The 22401-nt window shown below is 37.4% G+C and overlaps 2 protein-coding genes across 2 annotated transcripts; one reads left to right on the top strand and one right to left on the bottom strand.

Moving 5' to 3' along the window:
- Positions 1 to 2543: 2543 nt before the first annotated feature.
- Positions 2544 to 4918, bottom strand: LOC140810268 (uncharacterized). The gene is made up of 5 exons (XM_073168143.1): positions 4717 to 4918; positions 4077 to 4148; positions 3412 to 3877; positions 3015 to 3240; positions 2544 to 2960 (listed from the first exon to the last, which is right to left on the bottom strand). The coding sequence occupies exons 1-5, from the start codon at positions 4916 to 4918 to the stop codon at positions 2544 to 2546; spliced, it is 1383 nt and encodes a 460-aa protein (XP_073024244.1).
- Positions 4919 to 21673: 16755 nt separating this feature from the next.
- On the top strand, positions 21674 to 22303 carry LOC140810267 (uncharacterized). The gene has a single exon (XM_073168141.1). The coding sequence runs from the start codon at positions 21674 to 21676 to the stop codon at positions 22301 to 22303; it is 630 nt and encodes a 209-aa protein (XP_073024242.1).
- Positions 22304 to 22401: the final 98 nt, after the last annotated feature.

Here is a 22401-nt window from a genome sequence, read left to right as displayed (position 1 = left end):
TATGGCGCCCACAATATTAGCACACTAATCAAACAATGCTCCTTTCTAACATGCAATATTCCCAATCCAACAACACATAACCAAAATCTCACTTAGAACATTTATCGAACACGTTGTTTGCACCAACTCTAGAATTCTATTACTTCAAATTTAAACACAATATTGAAGATTCACAATACCAAGAGCGATTACCTTGTGATATGGCGCCCAATATATGACTTCAATTCGTCCGGTGTCGACTCGGTGAAGAACTCCCTTTGAAATTTTCGAGCAAATTAAATTGCTAGGAGTGAGAAATTTTCGGTGGATTTAGTTTTGAGGATGATTTGGGTGGTGTATTGTGGTGTTTAGAAGGAGAATTTGGGGGGTTTGATGGTGGGAGGAGATTTTGGTAGAGGAGGAGAGGAGAGCCGCGGCGCTGCTTAGGTTTTGAAGAAATCTGAAGTGTGGGCTTCCCTCTTTTTTTTTTATAAAACATGAACTAGAGCCGCGACGCTTACCTCTCGGCCTCTTTAGTGCCGCGGCGCTACGTTTCTAGCGATGCGGCGCTAACTCTTCGCATAATATGGCGTTGCGGCGCTGCCTAGGCGCTATTCTTTCGCATAAGTGGCGCTGCAGTGCTAAGTGCTGGCTCTTAGGCGCTTGAACTTGCGAGATTAAGAATATTTTGAGCCCTTTTTGCACTCTTTGTTTCAACGTGTACCTACATAATAACACCTGAATCAGTGTCACATGCCAAATTAAATACAAAGAAAACGTAAAAAAACTAAAATACTACTGAAAAAGAATAACATAAAGAAAACGAAAGCGATAGCGAGATACTGGTTAGGTTGCCTCCCAACAAACGCTTGGTTTAACGTCGTCAGCCCGACTGTCATCAGTCTGTTTAGTTTGGTTCGCTTAACTTAACACTGTCGATATTCCTTACTTCGGTCCCATAATAAGGCTTAACCCGTTGTCCATTCACCTTGAAGGTTCTTCCATCACTGCACTTTAGTTCGATAGCCCCATAAGGATACACTGTTTCCACAACAAATGGCCCTGACCAACGCGACTTCAGCTTACCAGGAAACAACTTCAGACGAGAATTGAATAATAGTACTTGTTGTCCCGGTTTGAGCTCCCTTCGGACAATGATTTTGTCATGCCACTTCTTAGTCTGCTCTTTGTAGATTTTGGCATTTTCATAAGCGTCATTTTGGAATTCATCCATCTCACTTAACTGCAATTTTCTAACATCTCCCGAAGCTTGCAAATCAAAATTTAATTTCTTCACCGCCCAAAATGCTCGATGGTCCAACTCCAACGGCAAATGACATGCTTTACCAAAGACCAGCCTATAAGGAAACATCCCAATAAGTGTCTTGAACGCAGTCCGATAGGCCCACAATGCATCATCTAACTTAATGGCCCAATTCTTCCGGTTTGTGTTGACAGTCTTCTCCAGTTTTTGTTTAATCTCCCGGTTTGATGCTTCAGCTTGTCCATTTGACTGAGGATGATATGCTAATGCCACCGTGTGATTCACGCTGTATTTAGCCAAAAGTGAGTTGAAAATTCTATTGCAAAAATGCGTACCTTCGTCACTTATGATGGTTCTCGGTGTTCCAAACCTGGTGAAGATGTTCTTATGCACGAATTTAGCTACAATACGAGCGTCGTTAGTACTGGTGGCGATTGCTTCCACCCACTTCGAGACATAATCAGCAGCTAATAAAATATAGGAATTACCAAAAGAAGAGGGAAAAGGTCCCATGAAATCTATGCCCCAAACGTCAAAAAGAAAATATTTGTCAGTGGTAGTTCGTGACGCCTAGAGATGTTTCCTAACCTTTGGTATCTATCACATGATTTTACTAAGGTATAACTATCTTTAAACAAACTAGGCCAATAAAAACCAAATAGCAATACCTTCGCTGTTGTTCGTGACGTTCCAAAATGTCCACCATATGGTGAAGAATGACATTTCTCCAGAATTTGATGTGCTTCGACACCCTCTACACATCTCCTAATCACTTGGTCAGCACATCTCTTATACACAAATGGATCATCCCAATTAAAGAACTTTGTATCATGGACGAACTTCTTTTTCTGATGATAGCTCAGATCTGGAGGAAGGGTGCCACAAGACAAAAATTAGCAATGTCAGCAAACCAAGGAAGTACAGAGTTTACCTCGAAAAGCTGTTCATCAGGAAACGTTTCCTGGATAACTCCCTCTTCTTTCTTCTCTTCCATCTCCAGTCTTGACAAGTGGTCAGCCATTTGATTTTCAGTTCCTTTCTTATCCTTGACCTCGAAATCAAATTCTTGTAGTAGCAAAATCCACCTTATCAAGCGTGGTTTTGTATCCTTCTTGGCGAATAGGTTGCGAATAGCTGCATGGTCAGTAAAAACAACTACCTTTGTGCCCATCCAATAGGGCCAGAATTTGTCAAAAGAAAAAACTACTGCAAGCATCTCCTTCTCAGTCGTAGTGTAATTTTGCTGTGCTGCATCCATTGTGCGGCTTGCGTAGTAAATTGCCCTAAATATCTTTTCCCGTCATTGGCCTAAGACCGGGCCCACTGCATAGTCACTAGCATCACACATTAGCTCAAAGGGCTCCTTCCAGTCCGGTACTATCATAATTGGTGCAGTCACTAATGCCTTCTTGATTTTCTCAAACGCCTGCAAACAATCATCATCAAATATAAAATCTGAATCTTTTTCTAGCAAATTACAGAGGGGTTTAGTGATCTTAGAGAAATCCTTAATAAATCTACGATAAAACCTCGCATGTCCTAGAAAGCTCTTTATTTCCTTGATGTTCCTTGGTGGAGGAAGTTTTTCGATTGCAACAACTTTAGCTCGGTCCACCTCTAATCCCTTAGAAGACACTTTATGTCCAAGAACAATACCCTCTTGGACCATAAAGTGACACTTCTCCCAATTAAGAACTAAGTTCTTATCCTGGCATCTCTGCAAAACAAGGGATATGTTATGTAAACAATGATCAAACGAAGAACCAAATACCGAAAATTCATCCTTGAAGACTTCCATTATTTCATCCACCATATCTGAAAATATGGCCATCATGCACCTCTGAAAAGTGGCAGGTGAATTGCATAGCCCAAACGGCATTCTCCTAAAAACAAACGTGTCATAGGGACACGTGAAAGTAGTCTTCTCCTGATCTTCTGGTGCTATAACGATTTGGTTATAACCCAAATAGCCATTTAAAAAGCAATAACCAGCAAGTCTATCAAGCATTTGATTAATAAAAGGCAGTGGAAAATGATCTTTACGTGTGGCATTGTTTAATTATCTATAATAAATACATACTCGTCATCCAGTTACGGTACGAGTGGATATCAGTTCATTATTCTCATTTCTAACCACAGTTATTCCACCCTTTTTTGGTACTACTTACACAGGAGACACCCAACTACTGTCTGAAATAGCATAAATTACTCCAGCATTTAACAATTTCAATACCTCATTTTTCACAAGTTCCTTCATCTCTAGATTCAGCCTCCTCTGATGATCCACAGACAGAGTATATGAATCCTTCATCAAAATCCTATGCATGCATATGATAGGGCTAATTCCCCTAATATCAGAAATCGACCATCCTAACGCATTTTTATATTTCCTCAACACTCTCAATAGTTTCTCTTTTTGATCACACGTAAGAGAGGAGGAGATGATTACCGGATATGTCGACTTCTCACCTAAAAATGCATAGCAGAGGTGGCTTGGCAATTCCTTCAAGTCAAGGGAAGATGGTTTTACTTCAATTTTCTCATTTACATTCAACTCCTCATTCGGTGCATCTTTTCTCCTTTCTTTCTGCGGTGCTTCAAGAGCCACCAGTTGCTCTTTCACTTCCCAATTATCTTCATCAACAGTTCATGTAGCACCTATCAAACAGCTCTCCAAAGGATCCCTAGTTCATGCACATTCAAGAGACATACATGAGTTTATAACATCAATGCTTTTACAAGTTCTTACCTCATTTGATCCCTTCATGGCGTGATAGATATTAAAAATGACTGCTTCTACGCCAACTCTCAGGGTGAGTTCACCCTTATGCACATCTATCAATGTCCTTCCAGTCGCCAAGAATTCTCCCAAAGATTAATGGAGCATCATGTTCCTCTTCCATATCTAAAATCACAAAGTCAGCAGGAAAAATAAATTTATCCACTTTTACCAGTACATCCTCAACGATCCCACGTGGATACGCGAGACTTCTGTCTGCAAGCTGTAAGGTGATAGTGGTTGGTTTGACCTCTCCTAGCTCCAGTTCCCTGTAAATAGACAATGGCATCAAATTAATACTTGCTCCCAAATCACATAAAGCTTTACTACATTAAGAACCACCAATAAAGCAAAGAATAGTAAAAAAATTCCCTGGATTTTTTAATTTTTGTGGTAGCTTCTTCTGCAGTATGGCACTGCATTCTTCAGTCAATTTCACAGTGCAGCTTCCTTTTCTTAGACATCACATCTTTAATAAACTTTGCATAATTTGGCATTTGCTCCAAAGCATCAGCAAATTGTATGTTGATGTGTATCTTCTTAAAAATCTTTAACAATTTTGCAAACTGATTATCCAAATTATTTCTTTTGAATCTCTGAGGGTATGGAAGAGTCGGCTTAAATACTGGAGGTTGTTCAACTTCAACTTCAGCTTTGGATCTCTCAGTTTCACCTTTTTAAACTGTCTTCTCACTTTCCACTCCCTCTTTAGGACTTTGTGCCTCTAATTTCTTTCCACACCTTAAAGTGACTGCCTTGCACTGCTCTTTTGGATTAACTTCTGTGTTACTAGGAAATTGACCCCTGTTCTGATCTCTCAAAGCGTTGGCCAACTGCCCAATTTGCGTCTCCAAAGATTTCATTGTGGCACTCATATTTCTCATGTGAGTCTCCATATTATCAAGACAAGACTCAGTCCTTGACATTCTTTTTCCAGAATCCGTAACAAACGTTCCTACCAAATCCTCAAATGAAGGCTTTCCTTCCCCCTTTGATGTATTCAACCCCGGTCGAGGATTCAACACATTTTTATTATTTGCATAAGAAAAATTTTCATGATTTCTCAATCTTGGATGATAAGTATTAGGGAGAGGGTTACCTCGATATCCTCTGAATCCACCAAAATTTTGGTTGTTGATATACTGAGCTTCTTCAGGTAGAGATAGTTCTTCAACAATAGTCGATGGATCCTCAGTTTCTGAAGTGCTCACCTTATTCACGCTGCTATTTGTGTTGTTAATGCAGATACCTGTGCAGTGAGTGATGTAATATGGTCCATAGCATACACTCCTGCTGCCCTCTTTACTCCGGATCTCTCAGACGGCACTGGTAACTGATTATAGTCATCTAGTCAAGCAAGTCATAATCTTGCTCAGGAGATTTGGCAAAGATCGTGCAACTAGCTGCTGCATCCACTGTTCCTCTTGATTTCCCATTCAGACCGTTGAAGAATAATTCGATGTGCACCAAGTCTTCAAAACCATGGTTTGGGCACTTTCTCAACAGCTCCTTGTATCTTTCCCATGCCTCGTACAATTGCTCAAAATCAGTCTGCCTGAAAGTGCTAATTTCAATCTTCAACTGTGCCGACTTAGCAGGGGGAAATTATTTTGCTAGAAATTTCATCTCCAGCTCCTGCCATGTCGTGGCACTTCCCAATGGAAGCGATTGGAGCCATCCTCTTGCTTGATCCCTGAGAGAAAACGGAAACAAACGCAGTCTAATAATATCATCAGGAACATTATTAATTTTTACCGTGTCCGTGATCTCCAGGAATGTTCTCCGGTGAACGTGAGGATCTGATTAGCAGTTCCAGCGAACTAGTTTTGTTGAACCATATTTATCAGGGCAGGCTTTAGCTCGAAGTTATTGGCATTTATGGTCCCACGAGCAATGCCAGAATAATGTGCATTGATCACTGGTCTGAAGTGATCCCTGATCGGTATAGCTTCTGGCGGCATATGTCTGCCATTCTCTCTGTTCTCCGCCATGGCTAGGATTTCTTCCCTTCTAGCTTTTCTTATCCTCCGTGCAGTTCTTTCAAATTTTGGATCAAAGATAAGCAAGTCAGGGCTTTGAAATCTTCGCATGCAATGTCACACAGAGAAAAATGAATGAATCAGTAGATAAAAATAGAATAAAAAAAACTCTAAATTAAAATCTTCACTAATTGGTATCAATACTGATACGAATTCAAATTTGACACTCCCCGACAACGGCGCCAAAAACTTGTTGCGTGTTTTCTTGATTGCTCGCAAGCGCACGCCGTCAAGTTATAGTAAAATATATTTTTGAGTACGAGTGTCGATCCCACGAGGTGTGTTTATAAAAACGTATATCCGTGCTTGTAATTAAAATAGTCTTGACTTTATTAGAAAAACCGAAAAGTCAATTGGTTTACTTAAACGAATTAATTGAAAACAAATAATTAATCTAATCACCGGATTGAGGAAAATATCAAGGAGAAAAAATATCTAGAGAAATGATTTCACTAAGTTTCCACGACAATTATTCCCAGTTAAATTTATATTCATGAATTCCAATTATTTAATGGCTAAGAACACTTAATTGTTTTATTCTCCTTTTCCCAAGTGACGAATAATCTGTATCAATCAAACTTCGATTCTAATATTTCTAACTAAAATCTAAGTTTCATGGATAAATGCAAACAATGTTCTTAACTAAGCCTCGCTAAAGTTATACGCCTTCCGAACTCTATAAACATTCACCGATGTGTCCCTAATGATCTATATTCCTAGTCCTTCTCCCGAGTTATAGAATTAATCAAACAACAAATAATTTATGGCCATTAAATTGCAGTGAAATAAACACGGAGAACACAATTAAACAAGAGCGGAATTCAATCAAATAAACCAATGCGTCAAATCATCGTATCCACAAAGTTACGTCATTCTCTAGACTAGAAAATTAGTTCATGGCGAAATATAAATTAAAACAATGCATGTTCAAAGTTTTAGACATCGAAATGCGAGAAAATGTAAACACGAAAGAACAGATAACAAATCTGAATTGTCTTCTATGTCTCCAGATTCGTCGTTCTTTGTATTTGTAATCGATCTTTGCGCGCCTGGTCTTCGTCTCGTGTTAGATCCAACTCTCCTCCTTCTCTTTTCTCCAAAAAACGGCCTTTTTTTTGAACCCTTGTCTTTCTTTTATTCTCCCGTCCGGGCCGTAATTCAAAGCCCATTTAGTCTTGTTTCGCCGCCATTAGCGCTGTGGCGCTAAGTAAGTGGCGCCTAGGCGCCCGTCGTTTGTGAGCATTAGTGTCGCGGCGCTTGTCCCTTAGTGCCTAAGCGCTTATCTCTCGGCATTGAGGCGCTGCGGCGCTGCTTGGGCAGCGCCTAGGCGCTCTTCTCTCGGCATGCTGGCGCTGCGGCGCTCATCTTGTAGCGTTGCGGCGCTCATCTCTCGCACATTGTGGCGCTGCAGCGCTTGTTGTGGTGTTGCGGCTCTGAATCTTTCGCTGTTTTACGCTAAAAATCGTCTCTGATTGCGCTAAACCATCCCATAGTTGTACATCCCCTGCACTACACGAAAACAACAAAAACCAAGCATAAATCTGTTCGAAACCAGCATATATCAAATGGATTAACATATAAATTAAGTGCAATTTTTGCACTTATCAGGTTTCTCTTGTGAGATCCTACTGTCCACAAGCTTGTCATCAGCAGAGATGCTATCTTCGAGAAATATAAAGTAAAAGGAGACAAAGGTACACTGAATTCAAAAACATATTTCAAGTGGAAAATATGACATATGAATATTAAATTTCTTGTGAAGAAGCACCGGACTCGAGAAAGAATATCATCGGGTTGGATTTCAGACTAGGTCACTGAAAATAATATTGCATATTGTCTATTAACAGAGGATGGTCAGCCAAGTTTCCATGATGCTACTCAAAGATTGGATGTATCCATGTGGATGACAACAATGCAGGAAGAATTGGAGGCATTAAACAAGAGTAAAACTTGTGATCTTGTTACATTACCTCCAGGGAGAAAATTCATTAGTAAAAAATGGGTCTATAAGATCAAGCGTGGTGGCAATAACCAAGTGGAGCGGTATCATGCTAGATTGGTGATAAAAATATTTGCTCGGAAAGAAGCCATTTACTTCAATGAGATATTTTATTTTGTGGTTCAACTTCCAACACTCAGAGTAGTGTTGGAATTGTGTACGATGTTAATCTACATCTAGAAAAACTAGATATGAAAACGAAATTTCTTCTTGGAGATCTTGAACAAGAAATCTATATGTTCCAGCCAGAAGGTTTTGCGGAAGAAGGCAAAGAGAACTTAGTTTGTAGCTTGAAAAAATCTCTGTACGGTCTAAAACAGATGCGGAGTTGTTGGTACAAGAGATTTTATTCCTATATCATGATTGTAACATCCAAAAATTTGAAAGTCTACGTAAACCACACGCATGCAAGTTATCAATTTTTTTTGTATTTTAATTAAATTATTTTAATGCATTAATGCATGATTGAGACATAAATATGTGTTTTAAATTCATGGTTTATTAAAGTTTCATGCCTTAGGATTTTAAATTTCATTTCGCGCTCGTACGAGGAACGGAGACCGAGGATGCTCAGGAAAAATATTTTTATTGGATAATTATTTTTTAATTATTTAATATGCGATGTTTTTAAGCATGATTTTTGAAAATGGGCCTTGGTTGGGTATTTTTACTCGCCGTGTCATATTTTTATTCGGTACGCAAATTTTAACGATTCAGAGACATTTTCGAGGGTTCGGGCAATATTTTCAAAAACGTACGAAAAACAAAATATTTTTTGGGAGTGTGTTTGAGCTTAATGGGTTTATTTTAGTTCTTAATGGGCTCCAAAACCCTTTTAATCCAATTAATTCTAATTAGAGGCCTATTAATGTATTATATTTTGACTTAAACCTAATTAATTAAACCCTAAACCTAATACTTCCCCTTGTGTCTGCCCTCCCACTTTCTCCAGCAGCCTCCCCACGTTTTTTCTCTCCGCCTCTCGGATTCACGTCCCGCGCGTAGTTCTTCGAGTTTTCAAGTGTATAAACGTTAAGGCATGCCATGTATCTTCTTTTTCTCATCGTTCATGTTGTATATATGCTGATATGTTTGCCATGTATGAGTATTTCTTGGTCCTTGCATGTTAAAACATTTATGCATTTGGCTTGTCATGAAATCCTCATTTTTTTAATTACAACGCACATTTTCTTGTTTATGGTGTAATGGGATGCTGTACCTATGTCCTATGGGGCTGGATACATCAATTTTCAGGATGTATAAGGGTCGAGTGCATGTCTAGTCATGGCTAAGAAGAGAACCGGTAGAACCTTTCTTGTGGAGGGAAACTAGGGCTAGATCAGCTAAGGGGTTGAAGCGGCCATGCAAGGGGATATTCGGGACTGTGGTGCAGACCCTGGAGGATCCAAGTCATGGTTAATAATGGCTGGAGCATGGCTGTCGGATAGGATCGAAATGCGTGGAGGCTAGTAGGCGCGTAGGGAGAGCACCTCGGATCATGCACGTGAAGTCAAGTGTATGGGCCTGTAGGCTCGAGTGAGTGGTCCAGAGAAGGGGTCCTAGGCTTGGTCTGGGTCCTAGGGTATGCTGGTTTGAAGCTGATCTGGCTTCGTGTGGGCTAGGGTCGACGGTTTACGGTTTGATGCGCTAGGGTTTTGTAGTTGGCACGTGCAGTAAAATTCCAGCAACTTTCCAGGGCTGTTTGAGGGTCTTAGGTTGTCTTGTATAGGTGTTTTAGGGGCTGAGAGTGAACAGTTGGGTCATGGTTTAAGTTGGGAAATATTTGGTTAAGTTTCGGGTTGATTCGGGTTAAAACCGGGACCTCGGCTTAAGTTTTAAAATGAATCGTGTAAGTTTTGAAACGGGCTCGATTTTACATCTAAGAAATGTTTATAAATATGTTTTGGGGTGTTTTAAGGAGTTTGGTAAGCTTTGGGTCGAAATATTTTGAAGTCCAGGGGTAAAGTGGTAATTTAGGGTTTCCATGGGCAAAATGACCGGGCAAAATGGTCATTTTGCACATGGGTCGATTTTTAGTCCTGGCAGCACCCTGAGTGCAAATTTTTCATGTTTTTAATGTTTATGTATCATGTATATGATTTTTACATAATTATGAAAATACGATGCATGCTTGACTTAAGAAAAATTTACGTATATGCATGATGATATTAAGTGATGAATATGATATCATGTTTTGAAGGTTGGAATTTGGTTGTGACTAACACGATGACATGATGACACGATGACAGGAAAGGTCAGGGGTCAGTGGACGGGTAATGATGTCGCTGATGTCCTCGCTGACGGGTACCTCGGTTACACGTAGATGGATCAATCGACTGACATTATGATACGAAAGTCACAAATAATGAACTGAATTCAACTAAAGTAAATGTATAAGTATATGATGATATGATGAGCTGTTTTGACATGCTATGATTTTATACGACATGTTTACGTTATTCTTTTTAGTTCATGAAATGTATGTTGCTTACAGCATTTTTCACTGTTTCATGTTATGCATATGTATTCGTTATAACATTAAAGGTGTGTTGAGTGTTTAAACTCACTAGGTGTGAATGATGCATGTAAGCACATTGATGAGGAGACTGGAGGTGCCGAGGACTGAGTAGGCAGAGTTGGATGTACGCACGTGAACCTGAGGACCTTGTATTTTCCTCAAATATATGATTTTTATGGGAACACGTTTAAGAAACTTTTTAAAGGGTTGATAATTTTATTTTGTTGATGTTTTGACAGATTTTAATATGCCTGACGTCTTATATTTTTAAACGGTAATTGTTTAAGTTGGTTGCTCTTTTCATAATTTTAATTGTAGTTATTTTATTCAGCATTGGGTTGATTTTAAGAAATTCATGTTTCGAATTTTATGTATTTATGCAGGCATGGTTTCGGCCATTGCATTAGTTTTTTTTAAAAAAAATGTTCAGTAGAATTTTAAAATGAGCAGACGTTTCAGTGATCCTTACATATAATAGACTGAGTGCAGAATCTTGTACATATTTCAAGAGGTCCAGTAATGGTTATATCATTTTATTTTTGTATGAGGGCAACATGTGTGAGGCCCGGGGCCGAAGAGGGCGGGGGGTGATCGCCGGTGCCATGAGGTTGCACGGACAATGAGCGGATCCTGGCAGGCTTCTAGGTGGAAGGAACATGAATGAATTGATCTTACACCGGAAGGAGAGTGATTCTGAAACTGTTCAGGTATGAGACTGTACAGTTGAGGAGGGCTTAATAGATTTGATATGTACTACTCATATCAAGAAGGTGCATCTTCTTTTTGGCAGATCATCATATAAGAACTCCAAAGTTATGCGTGCTTTACTTGGGGCAATCTTGAGATGGGTGACCTCTTGGGAAGCTTCCTACGGTGCGTATGAGTGAGGACATAAGAACGCTGGAAAGACTCGTCTTGATACAGTGAGGACAATCGTCGAATCTGGGGCGTTACAAGTGGTATCAGAGCCGACCTCTCTGAGTACGGTGTGGTTCGGGGACAAACCAAGCGGAAGCTGGTGGGCATGTGAGGCTCGGGGCCGAAGAGGGCGGGGGTGATCACCAGTGCTATGAGGTTGCACGGACAATGAGCGGCTCCTGGCAGGCTTCTAGGTGGAGGGAACATGAATGAACTGATCTTACACCGGAAGGAGAGTGATTCTGAAACTGTTCAGGTATGGGACTGTGCAGTTGAGGAGGGCTTAATAGATTTGAAATGTACTACCCATATCAAGAAGGTGAATCTTCTTTTCGGTACCTCATCACATAAGAACTCCAAAGTTAAGCGTGCTTGACTTGGGGCAATCTTGGGATGGGTGACCTCCTGGAAGTTTCCCAAGGTGCGTGTGAGTGAGGACATAAGCACGCTGGAAAGACTCGTCTTGATACAGTAAGGACTGTCGTCGAATCTGGGGCACTACAAGATGTTGGTAGTAGGCCCCAACAAAGATCAGATCCAAAGACTGAAGGCAAATTTGGCTAGAGAATTTGATATGAAGAACTTGGGACCTGTAAACAAGATTTTAGGTATGCAAGTTAACTGAGACAGAAGCAACAAAAAGATTTGGGTTTTCTACAAAAATTATTTGAATAAAGCCTTGCAACGCTTCAACATACAAGATAGTAAGCTAATTTCGAACTTTCTTCCTGTTAACTGCAAGTTATTATTTGTTAAGTGTCCTAACAGTGAAGCAAAGAGGATAGAGATTCTAGAGTACCATATGCACCAGCAGTGAGAAGTTTGAGGTTCGTCATGATTTGTATAAGATCGAACATTGCACAAGCAGTGGGACCAGTTATTCGGTCTATGACAAATCCTGGACAAGAGCATTGAAGCACTGTTAAAATGATCCTTAGATACATTAAGGATACCTCAAATGCTGCATTATATTATGGAGGATCAGATTTTACACTCAGGGGATATGTTGATTCAGATTATGCAGGTGATCCTAATAAGATGAAATCTACTACTGGTTATGTGTTTACACTTGCAAGGGGATCAGTACGCTGAGTTTCAAAATTGCAAACAGTTGTGGCGTTATCTACAATGAAGGCAAAATACATGGCAGCTACTCAACCTTGCAAGAATGTAATATGAATTAAAAGGTTATTGAAGGATATCAGACACACACAAAAATGTTTATTTGTTTTGTGACCGTCAGAGTGGGTTGCACATCGCAAAGATTCTAATCTTTCATTCCAGGACTAAACACATTGGAGTTCAATTTCATTTTGTGCAAGAAGTAGTAGAAGAATGAAGTGTGCATATGCAGAAAATCGACACAAAGGATAAAATAGTTGATGTTCGGACCAAATCTGTGAACACTGATGATATGAATCCTCGTACGAACGAAAATCAAACATGAGTAATCGAACTACGCCCTCAATTCAATAACTTTAAAAAGATTCGTGTTGTGTTGTCTCGACCTTTTGAATCAAGCATTGCGTGATATTCACCTCTAAACTATGAAAATCTTAGCAACAAATAATCACAAGAAAACAATTGACACTTGAAGAAGCTTCAAAGAACTCGCCTCTGACAATCCTCATAAGAACGATCGACAAACGCCACAAAGCATGAACTTTGATAAGTTTGATTTTTTATACAAAGCGAAAAGCTTTTTTGTTGTTTGAGAGAAAACTCAAGAACAATCAAATTTTATTCAATCAATAATGTCAAATAAGAAAAGATTTGAATCTAGTTACCTAAATAAGTTGGACTATAAACTAGGAAACTAAGATCTTTTCCTGCAGGTCTTCGCGCTCGGGTGGTAAGATGTTACCGCTCGAGCGCCGAGTGTTCTGTAGCTTTGGCGCTCAGGCAGTAAGATTTGGCCGCTCGAGCGCGGGGTGCTCTGGAAATTTTTTTCTTTGATGGTAAGTGTGACGCTCGGGCGATAAGATATGCCCGCTAGAGCGTCGTGGCTTCTGGAATCCTCTTCATTTAGCACTTGAGTAACGTTTCAATGACTCACAAACTTAATACCATACATCACGAACCCTTCGGCACTTTTCACCTCACTTGTACGCCTTTATTGATTGCTCATGAATCCATGCAATGCATCCTTAAATTTTTTTAATCATCCTCTCGTGATGGGTCCCTCCGGCAACTCTAAAGGATCTCATGACCTCCTTGGAGTTTGGCCTAACCATGATCGCATTATCATCCCCTACTTGAAAAAGATTTGTCCTCAAATCTTGTTCATCGCCTATATCTAACAACGAAGATCACTAACATTAAAAGTAGAACTCACGTTATACTCACCTGGTAGATCGACGCAACATCTGAGATGTATGAGTTGCTTCTTTACTTTAAGTCATTGTTGTTTTGTTTTCAAGGGTTGGGAAAATTGATTGAACATGTGATATTAAGAGATATGACTTTGATTTAACCTTATTGCCTAAGTGTCATAGAATTGAGAATGGTGATATATTGCATGTATTAAATTAAAATGTTATTAATTTTGAGTGTTCAAAGATTGTGAAATTAATGAGACTTTGTCATGGCAATGACATGTGTGCATTAGAATTAAATTCATGTGATGGGTTGAATGATTTCATATGTCGTACATGTAGCATGTCCTACTTGCATGACATATATTTGATTGATGATGGTTCTTAAGATTACATGGTTAGTTATAATGATTTCTATGATCATGATCAATATTAGGTTAAAGAGAATAAATTATTTGGTCTATATTCATTCATGATCGACATGTTCTTGAGACACATATGGTGGCTTGATCATTGATAAAATGCATGATTATATGTGTTTGTTGCATATGAAACAACATATTGAGTGTGATTGTGATACATGCATTGAATATGGGATAATGACATGTCGACTGTATTCCTATTTCATGCATCAGTTATATCTTATTTCTAGTGAGCTATGGTCGTACACATGTATTCATTTGTGTGTTAACTAGGTCTAAGAAGGGGAGAAATCTGATTTTTGTGACACTTAGTGATATCTTGTTATTATTATTTGGTGTCATTTGTTATTTGGTATGTGGTGAAGTTGATGAGTTTATAGTAAAGGCAATGGTGATGTTGGGATTTCCAGTGCTGATGGAGCGAGCAAACGATAACACCTACAAACTTGAGTTCAAAGGTAAGCATGTTGATAATTTAATTCTTTTTATTACTGAAATGCTTCATTTTTGCGTAGGTAGACAAGATTTGAGGACAAATCTTTTTGAAGAAGGGGAGTAAGATATGAATCTGGCTGGGCATGGCGTTCAAAGGATTGGAAGGATCGTTGTGCGAGTGTTAAACGAAGTGGGAGACAGAAGCCTTCACGCCCGAGCGGTAAAATCCTACCGCCCGAGCGCCAACGTCACTGTCCAAGAGAAGAATTCCATAACACTTGGCGGCCAAGCGGTAACATCTTCCCGTCCGAGCTACCGCCCGAGCGCGACCTGTCCAGAAGACCTCGTGCTCGAGCGGTAGAATATCGTGTCCGATCACGCCACCGTGCAGATTTTATATATGGAAAACCTAGTTACGGATTTTGATGTATTTTTTTATATAAGAACATATTTCATACCTTGTAAAGGGAGATTATTGAGTTTTATGATATTTTTGAGTTTTCTCTCAAATTTTCAAAGCATGGCTTTGTATACACCTATGTATGTTTCTTAAATCAAACTTATCAAAGTTTAAAACTTTGTGGCGTTTGTCGATTTTTCTTCACCCGGATTGTCAAAGACCAGTTCTTTGAAGGTTCGTTTGAATTTCGATTGTTATCTAGTTAATATTTGTTGCTAAACTCTTCGTGATTTAGAGGTGGATATTACAACCTTACTTGTTCAAAAAGATCGGGACAACACAACTGTTTCTTTGTTTCATCGAATCAAGGGCGTGACTCCGTTTTGAGCGCGTTTGATTTTCGTGGTCGAAGAATCGCATCAACTGATAAGTTTGATTAATGTAGATTTTCAAGTGACATAGCGGAAACATAAGAAGTGATGAATGACAAGATTGAAAAGATGTGTGGAGATGTATTTGATTCTCAATCAAATCTCCAAGTAGGAGAAATGTAGGCAAATGATAGGTTGGTGGCAGACAACAAATAAATGGTGGTGGTTGAATGATAGGCTCACATGTTAAAGGTTTGTCAAAATGTAGAAAAAGTTGAAACGGAAATATGCATTCAGACGAGGAAAAAGCATGTGTTCAGACGAGGAATTGCATCTAAAAATATATGCATTCCTTTCAAGTATCCCTTCATCGAGTTCTTTATCTTATCTTATAGCATTTGAATGCTTAGTTCTATAATATTTGTGAGGTGTTTGTTCTACTATATTAAGAAAGTATATGTTCTATTTGAAAACATAGTGAGTGCTTGTATACCATAAAATATTATAGCGAAATTCTTTTCACCTTATCCGTGGTTTTTACCCTAAAATTTTTTAGGGGTTTTCCATTTAAATCTCGGTGTCCAATTTATTCTTTATTTTCATATTTATTATATAAAATTGTCGTACGTGAGACCAACAACATTGATTCTTAATCACTGCTTATACTTATTATTCATGGAATTTTTGGATTTGGACTAACTAATAGACTTAAATAATCTGTCACTTAGGCTTCATCTGTAAGGTTCAAAATGCGATAACGTAATCCAACTGCATTCAAAACTAGGAAAAAATGAAAAATACCTAATTAAATTATTTTAATTTCATTTATTAAATGTTGTAGGTATGTTTACATGTTTAAAGTATGATTTTCTACTGGAATTCATAAAACGGTGATTTAAAAGGTTATTCGAGATGTGATCGAGGAACGGAGACTGGAGACCGGAGACCGTAAAGAAAAAATATTTTTATTAAATGATTATTTTTAATTATTTAATATATGGTATATTATATATGGTATTTTCGAAAATGGTGCTTTTTGAGATATTTTACGCTCTGAGTCGTATTTTGAACCAATGATAGATTTTCGACGAAAATATGGACTTACTGGGAATTCGGATAATATTTTCCAAAACTTTCAAAACATAATATTGTACCTACACACTATTGGGCCTATTATATTATGATTATTGGGCCTAAACTTGTACATGTATTTTACATATCAAACAAGTCCCAAAACCCTATTCTACACACACTAAATCACACGCCACTCACCTAGAAAAAAAGAAAATATGACTCTCCATCAGCAACACACACACGTTTTTTTTTTGGGGCAAAATCACGTGAACCTTGAGGGAATTTCAGCAAGATTTCTCTCTCGTCTCTCCATCAACGTTCCTCGCATCGCAAATTATTTTCGTGTGTAAAATCTTCCTTCACTTATCTTTCATTCTATATTAAATGTGTTTATACATGTTTTCATGAAAAATATGATACACTAGCTTATAATTTCGTTTTTATGACAAAACTAGAGTTTGCATCTTTTAAAATTCATGTTTATGATGCACGAAGGGGCTGTCATGGTAGGGCTACGGGAAGGGACATTTTTCAACACGTTTAAGGGTCCACAGATGCCTATGTAAGGGCTAGACAATAAGGTAACAAAGTTGAGCGAAAATTGGGAAGCACGTGGAAGCTACGATTTCCTAGAGGGGCACGGTACTTAGCTGCTGTAGGGTCACGTCCAGGGTTCCCAAGAAGGATGAGTCAGGGTTATAGATAGGCTAAGAGTCAGCTGGTGCAAGGGCTAGGGCTCAAATCGAAAGGGGTGGTCGCGCAAGGCATGTAACGAACGAGTTTGGGTGCTATGGCTTCTAGGCTCGTTAAGTTTGGTCCAGCATGGTCTCTAGGGGTCAGTCATGGTCTTAGGATAGTTGGTTAGGATCTGGACATGATGGTTAGGGTCTAGACTTGAAAGAACCCATGGTAAGTAAGCTAGAGTTTTCGAATTATGTGCAAAATGATTCTAGTAGATTTTAAAGAAAAACGAGTAGTGGACGACATTTCATCATCAGTTATCCTTGAATCGGTTAATTATTAGTATCACTCTTATGCTTTATTATTTTGGGTCTGTAACCAATTAAGCTCCTTAGAAAACTTCTTCATGTGAATATTCATTTTTACTTCTTGAATTTAGTTAAGTTTTGCTATGTAATTATACATTTGATCAACAACATTATTAAATCATCAAAACTTAAAATATTCCAACATAATAATGTTTTATTATTATTAAAAATATATTATAACAGATAAGAGATCTAAAGTAACCATTTCGGTATGATTGTGTACTTACAAGTTGGAAATATAATATCTATCGTTAAATTTTTTTTTAAAAGACATATATAATATATATGTATATATAACCGAAGTTTAATGGGTTGATTTGTTATAAAGAAGTTTATATTTACACTATATTTTGACATCTTTAATTTTAAATTAATAAAATTATAACAAAAAATAAACAAATAAGTTCATAAAATTAGAATTAAAAGTATATTTAGTACCCTTTGCATCTTTGTGAGCTTTGCAAATATAAAAGCACATAGAAATATCGCCAAAAATATATTATACATATATATTGGTATTAAAATCCTAACGGTCCGATACAAGTTATAGGATCCATCACTGACTCATACTCGTCATAACCCAAAATTTAATATTTGCATCCCACTCAAATACTCGTTCTATCCCCGACCGTGTTGGGTCGCAAGATCCGAACTCTCGTCATCCTTACATAATGTTTATAAATTAAATACACACACAATGCGTGTGCATGTACGCTATTAACATAAAAATATTACCCAAATAATATATTTTGACTAGATATGTCAAAACCGACTAGCTCAACCCGTTTTAGCCCTCAATTAAACAGGGTGGTGCGGGTTAACTAGTCAATATGATGGGTTGAAGTTCAACTCACGATAACCTACGGGTTAGGTTGGTCAATCCGTCAATTTTTTTTAAAAAAAATTGGAATAAAACCGACAACATCCATATTTTATAGCTGTCAAATTTTATTTTTTTTTAATTGAGGCATAAAACCAACATCCATACTTTATAATACATATATATATTATTCACAAAATTTAGTCAAATAGTTCAACCTAGGCGGCGCCGCCGATATAGATGAAAAATTGAAAACTTAAAAAATAGACATTTAAATTAAACAATTAAATAGCCGATGGGCTGTGTTTTAAAAATTAATAGACGATCAACTTTTTTAAAAGTTTTAATTTAATGGATAATTAATATTTAAATAATGAATATATTTGTAGAGTTTCTAATAGATGGCGGCTTAATTTGACTCAACCCATAACTCAAACGGATTATCTTATTTTGACCCACTTTCAAATGGGTTATTAAAACATTCTTAACCCACCTTTATTATCATGACCGGTTAGGTTAGCCCCACGATTCAAATCCAAATGACAAAAACTTATGTGAGGCGGTCTCACGGGTCGTATTTGTTACACCAATATCTTATTTAGGTCATTAATGAAAAAGTATTACTTTTTATGCTAAAAGTATTACTTTTCATTGTGAATATCGGTAGGGTTGACCCGTCTGACAGATTAGAATCCGTGAGACGGTCTCACATGAGACCCACTCAATCTAAATTTACGTGTGCTTATGAAATCATTGTTTTCTGCAAAAAAAAAAATATATTGGCGGAAATTGAAATTTGAAATTATTTTTTTGTATATTTTTATTATTCCTTATTTTATACGGTACTCGACTTTTTTTTTTAATATAAGTTCTTTAGGGGGATAGTTATCTATAGATATTTATTTAATTAATTTGAAAATGTATTGCTTACTTTTGTGAGCAAATTTCAATTTTGTTACATAAGTTATCAAATAAATAATTAGTAGATTAATTAAAAATAAGGGTGGTAATTATAATTTTAAATGGTCACAGCAAGATATATTTATTCTTAGGTGCTCTCTTTTATTTATGATAAAATAATATCAATTATAGTAATAAAAAAATATTACCGAGATAATAATTTGGATCACAGTTGAGGAGTTGGTCACTCAAAAGTAAATTTCAAAGAGCTGGAGAGTGTCAATAAATAGACATGGATTGATTTTCTGGTTATTTTAGATATATAATTCATATTCAGTTTTATTGCTATTATGTATATATAAATCCGATTATATAAATAAATTGTTCCTCGTTAATTTAATATAATAATCTGATTTCCAACTTATACTTCAACACATAGCGGTACATTAATTAAGATATAAAAATTATTGATCTACCTTGAAGTCTTGGAACTAGTGATTTTCTTATGAATTGATCTTTTTTTAAATAAAAAAACAACTTAAAGGTGGTTGTTAAAAAAGTAGAATATAATAGATGGACCGTGTGTTTCAGATTTGAGTGTTGTGTGTACTATTATAACACATAAAACAAAATGCATCGTAATAATTCAACACAAAACTTTATGTAAATAAATCAAGAAACGTAATTATGTACAAGTGAACACACTTGTGCAGTGTTTCGGAGCAAAAGATTCACCAGAACCAAAAACTAACTTATTTAACACAAAAAAGGATCAAAGTACATCCAAAATATCTATCACCAAAGTAATCAAACAACTATCAATGCAAATTTTATGAAATCGAAATATTGTTCAACGAACAACTCTCAAACAACATTTCAACAAAGTGGAGTGTTCTGGTTAAACTTCTTCAATGGTCCACAACAGCGTAGAAAAACCATCGATGAGCTACACACATTCTTCACTTTTCTTTGCTCTCTCTTTCTCTCGCGCCACCTTCGTCTTCTACTCATGTGGCTTCTTCTCCCTCTTTTTTTTCAGAATACACCGCCACATCCAAAAGTAAGCGATATTCAGTTATCTAAGCTTCATAGTTTGCTATGAGCTCTTTAGCATTGGCAATTTGCTTCAGGCCAAAGACAATCTGGACCTGTAGAAACAAGGGAGACAACGTGATATACCCAGGAGTGTGCACAATATATATTGAAGCCATGTTGCCAACATCAGGGGCAAATAGATTCAGACCAAGGGAGATCTAGTTTCCTATTTTCCTTGAAGTATGTTGGTGAGCTTCAAGAGTTCACTCACATCCGAGAGTTCCTCGTCTAAATTGCGTATAAAGCCATGAGATTCGAGAAGCCCATAAATTAAATATGCGAAAGGCAACTTCGTGGATTTCAATCCACCATATGCAAACTGTAGAACTGTCTCGAACACAAATGAAGGGAAATAATATTGTCGAGTTTGTTAGAACTATAGAATTAAATTATTTTCCTAATTATATCCTTTCGAATCAATTTAAATTAAGTGTGATAATATTATGAGATTTTGTCTTTCTTGACATTATGAGATAATTGTGCAAATATATTGTTGACTATTGAGATATTATATTTATGAGTTGATAAGATATGATATCAATGGTTAAATAGAGTTTATTTCTATTTAAACTCTTTCTTTCCTTGCTTAATAGGTTTTCTTATGAGATAAGACTCTCATCTATAAAAAGGAAAACCTAGTACTTTGATGGTGGCCGCGTTTTTCTACTCGAAGTAATACGCACACTTTGCACATTCTGAGTCTTAGAGAAAATTGTTGTCAACGTTGCTGCTTTGAAGACGGCCGATAACAAGTGTTGCCTTGAATGTTGGAAACATCTGAAGACAATATCTGTGCAGAAGTTGGCTGAAGACTGTTTTCGTGGATTCCCTTTTTGGCTCACGTTTTTAGCTTTCTTGTTTTAGTTTTATTCTGGTTGTTTGTTTTTTGAAAGCATTTGTTTCCTCAACGTGTTGAGGAAATTGATTTTAGTTTAATCACTAGTGATAGGCTTTTTTGTGTAAATGGTTACGTTTTTCTAGTGATTAATTTTTGCACTAAGGCACCGCACAAGTATTTATCCTTGTGCATATTTAATCTCGTCCATCTATTTCTTTCAAGTCAATTTGTGTTATTAATTTTCCGCTGCATGTAGATGTTGTCCGAGATGTTGTAACATCTAGCACAACATTTAATTCTGATAAAACACAAATTCTCTTTTTTACATCATATTCTGATATTTTCATTATTTTCGATATTTGTCGGACAAAATAATCCTTACAAGTGGTATCAGAGCCAACTCTTGATATACTAAGTGCTAATTCTTGTTTTTGTTTTGTTTGACAGAAAAATAACTAATGGACATCTCGTTTGCAAGCGCTGCACTTCGACCACCAGTACTCGATGGTACTAATTACAGCCTATGGAAGGTTAAGATAAGATACTACATAAAATCTTTCGATGAACGGGCATGGCAGCGTGTCATCAATGGATGGACCCCACCAGTCGTGATGGATCAAGAAGGTGACAAACGGCCAAAGCCTGAAATTGACTGGGCTGCTGACGAAGTGCAAAATTCAAACCATAACTCAAGGGCTTTGAATGCTATATTCACATCGGTTGATATGAACATGTTCAGTTTAATCACAAACTCTACTTCGGCTAAAAGTGCATGGGATATCCTTCAATGTCATTGTGAAGGGTCTGAGAGTGTGAGACGAACCAGACTAAGGCTGCTTACCTCCAAATTCGAGATGATGAGGATGGAAAAATCTGAAAGCATACTCGAGTACGATCGTCGCCTACGGGAGATTGCTAATGAGGCATTCAGTGCTGGAGAAGCTATCTCAAGTGAGCGTCTAGTAAGCAAAATCCTCCGTTCTCTGCCTGAAAGGTTCAACATAAAAATCTGCGCAATAGATGAAGCTAAGGACACGTCTAAGATGTCAGTGAAGATCTTATCAGCTCACTACGCACGTTTGAGATGAACCTGGACATGCAAAAGAAGGATAAATGGAATACAATTGCACTTCAAACTTCAAATGACTCCTACAATGAACTCCTTCAAATATCCCAAGAAGTCAAT

The sequence above is a fragment of the Primulina eburnea genome, chromosome 13 (genome assembly GCF_022965805.1).
Source record: "Primulina eburnea isolate SZY01 chromosome 13, ASM2296580v1, whole genome shotgun sequence".
NCBI classification, from domain to species: Eukaryota; Viridiplantae; Streptophyta; class Magnoliopsida; order Lamiales; family Gesneriaceae; genus Primulina; species Primulina eburnea.
This window is presented reverse-complemented; position numbering and strand designations above follow the sequence as displayed.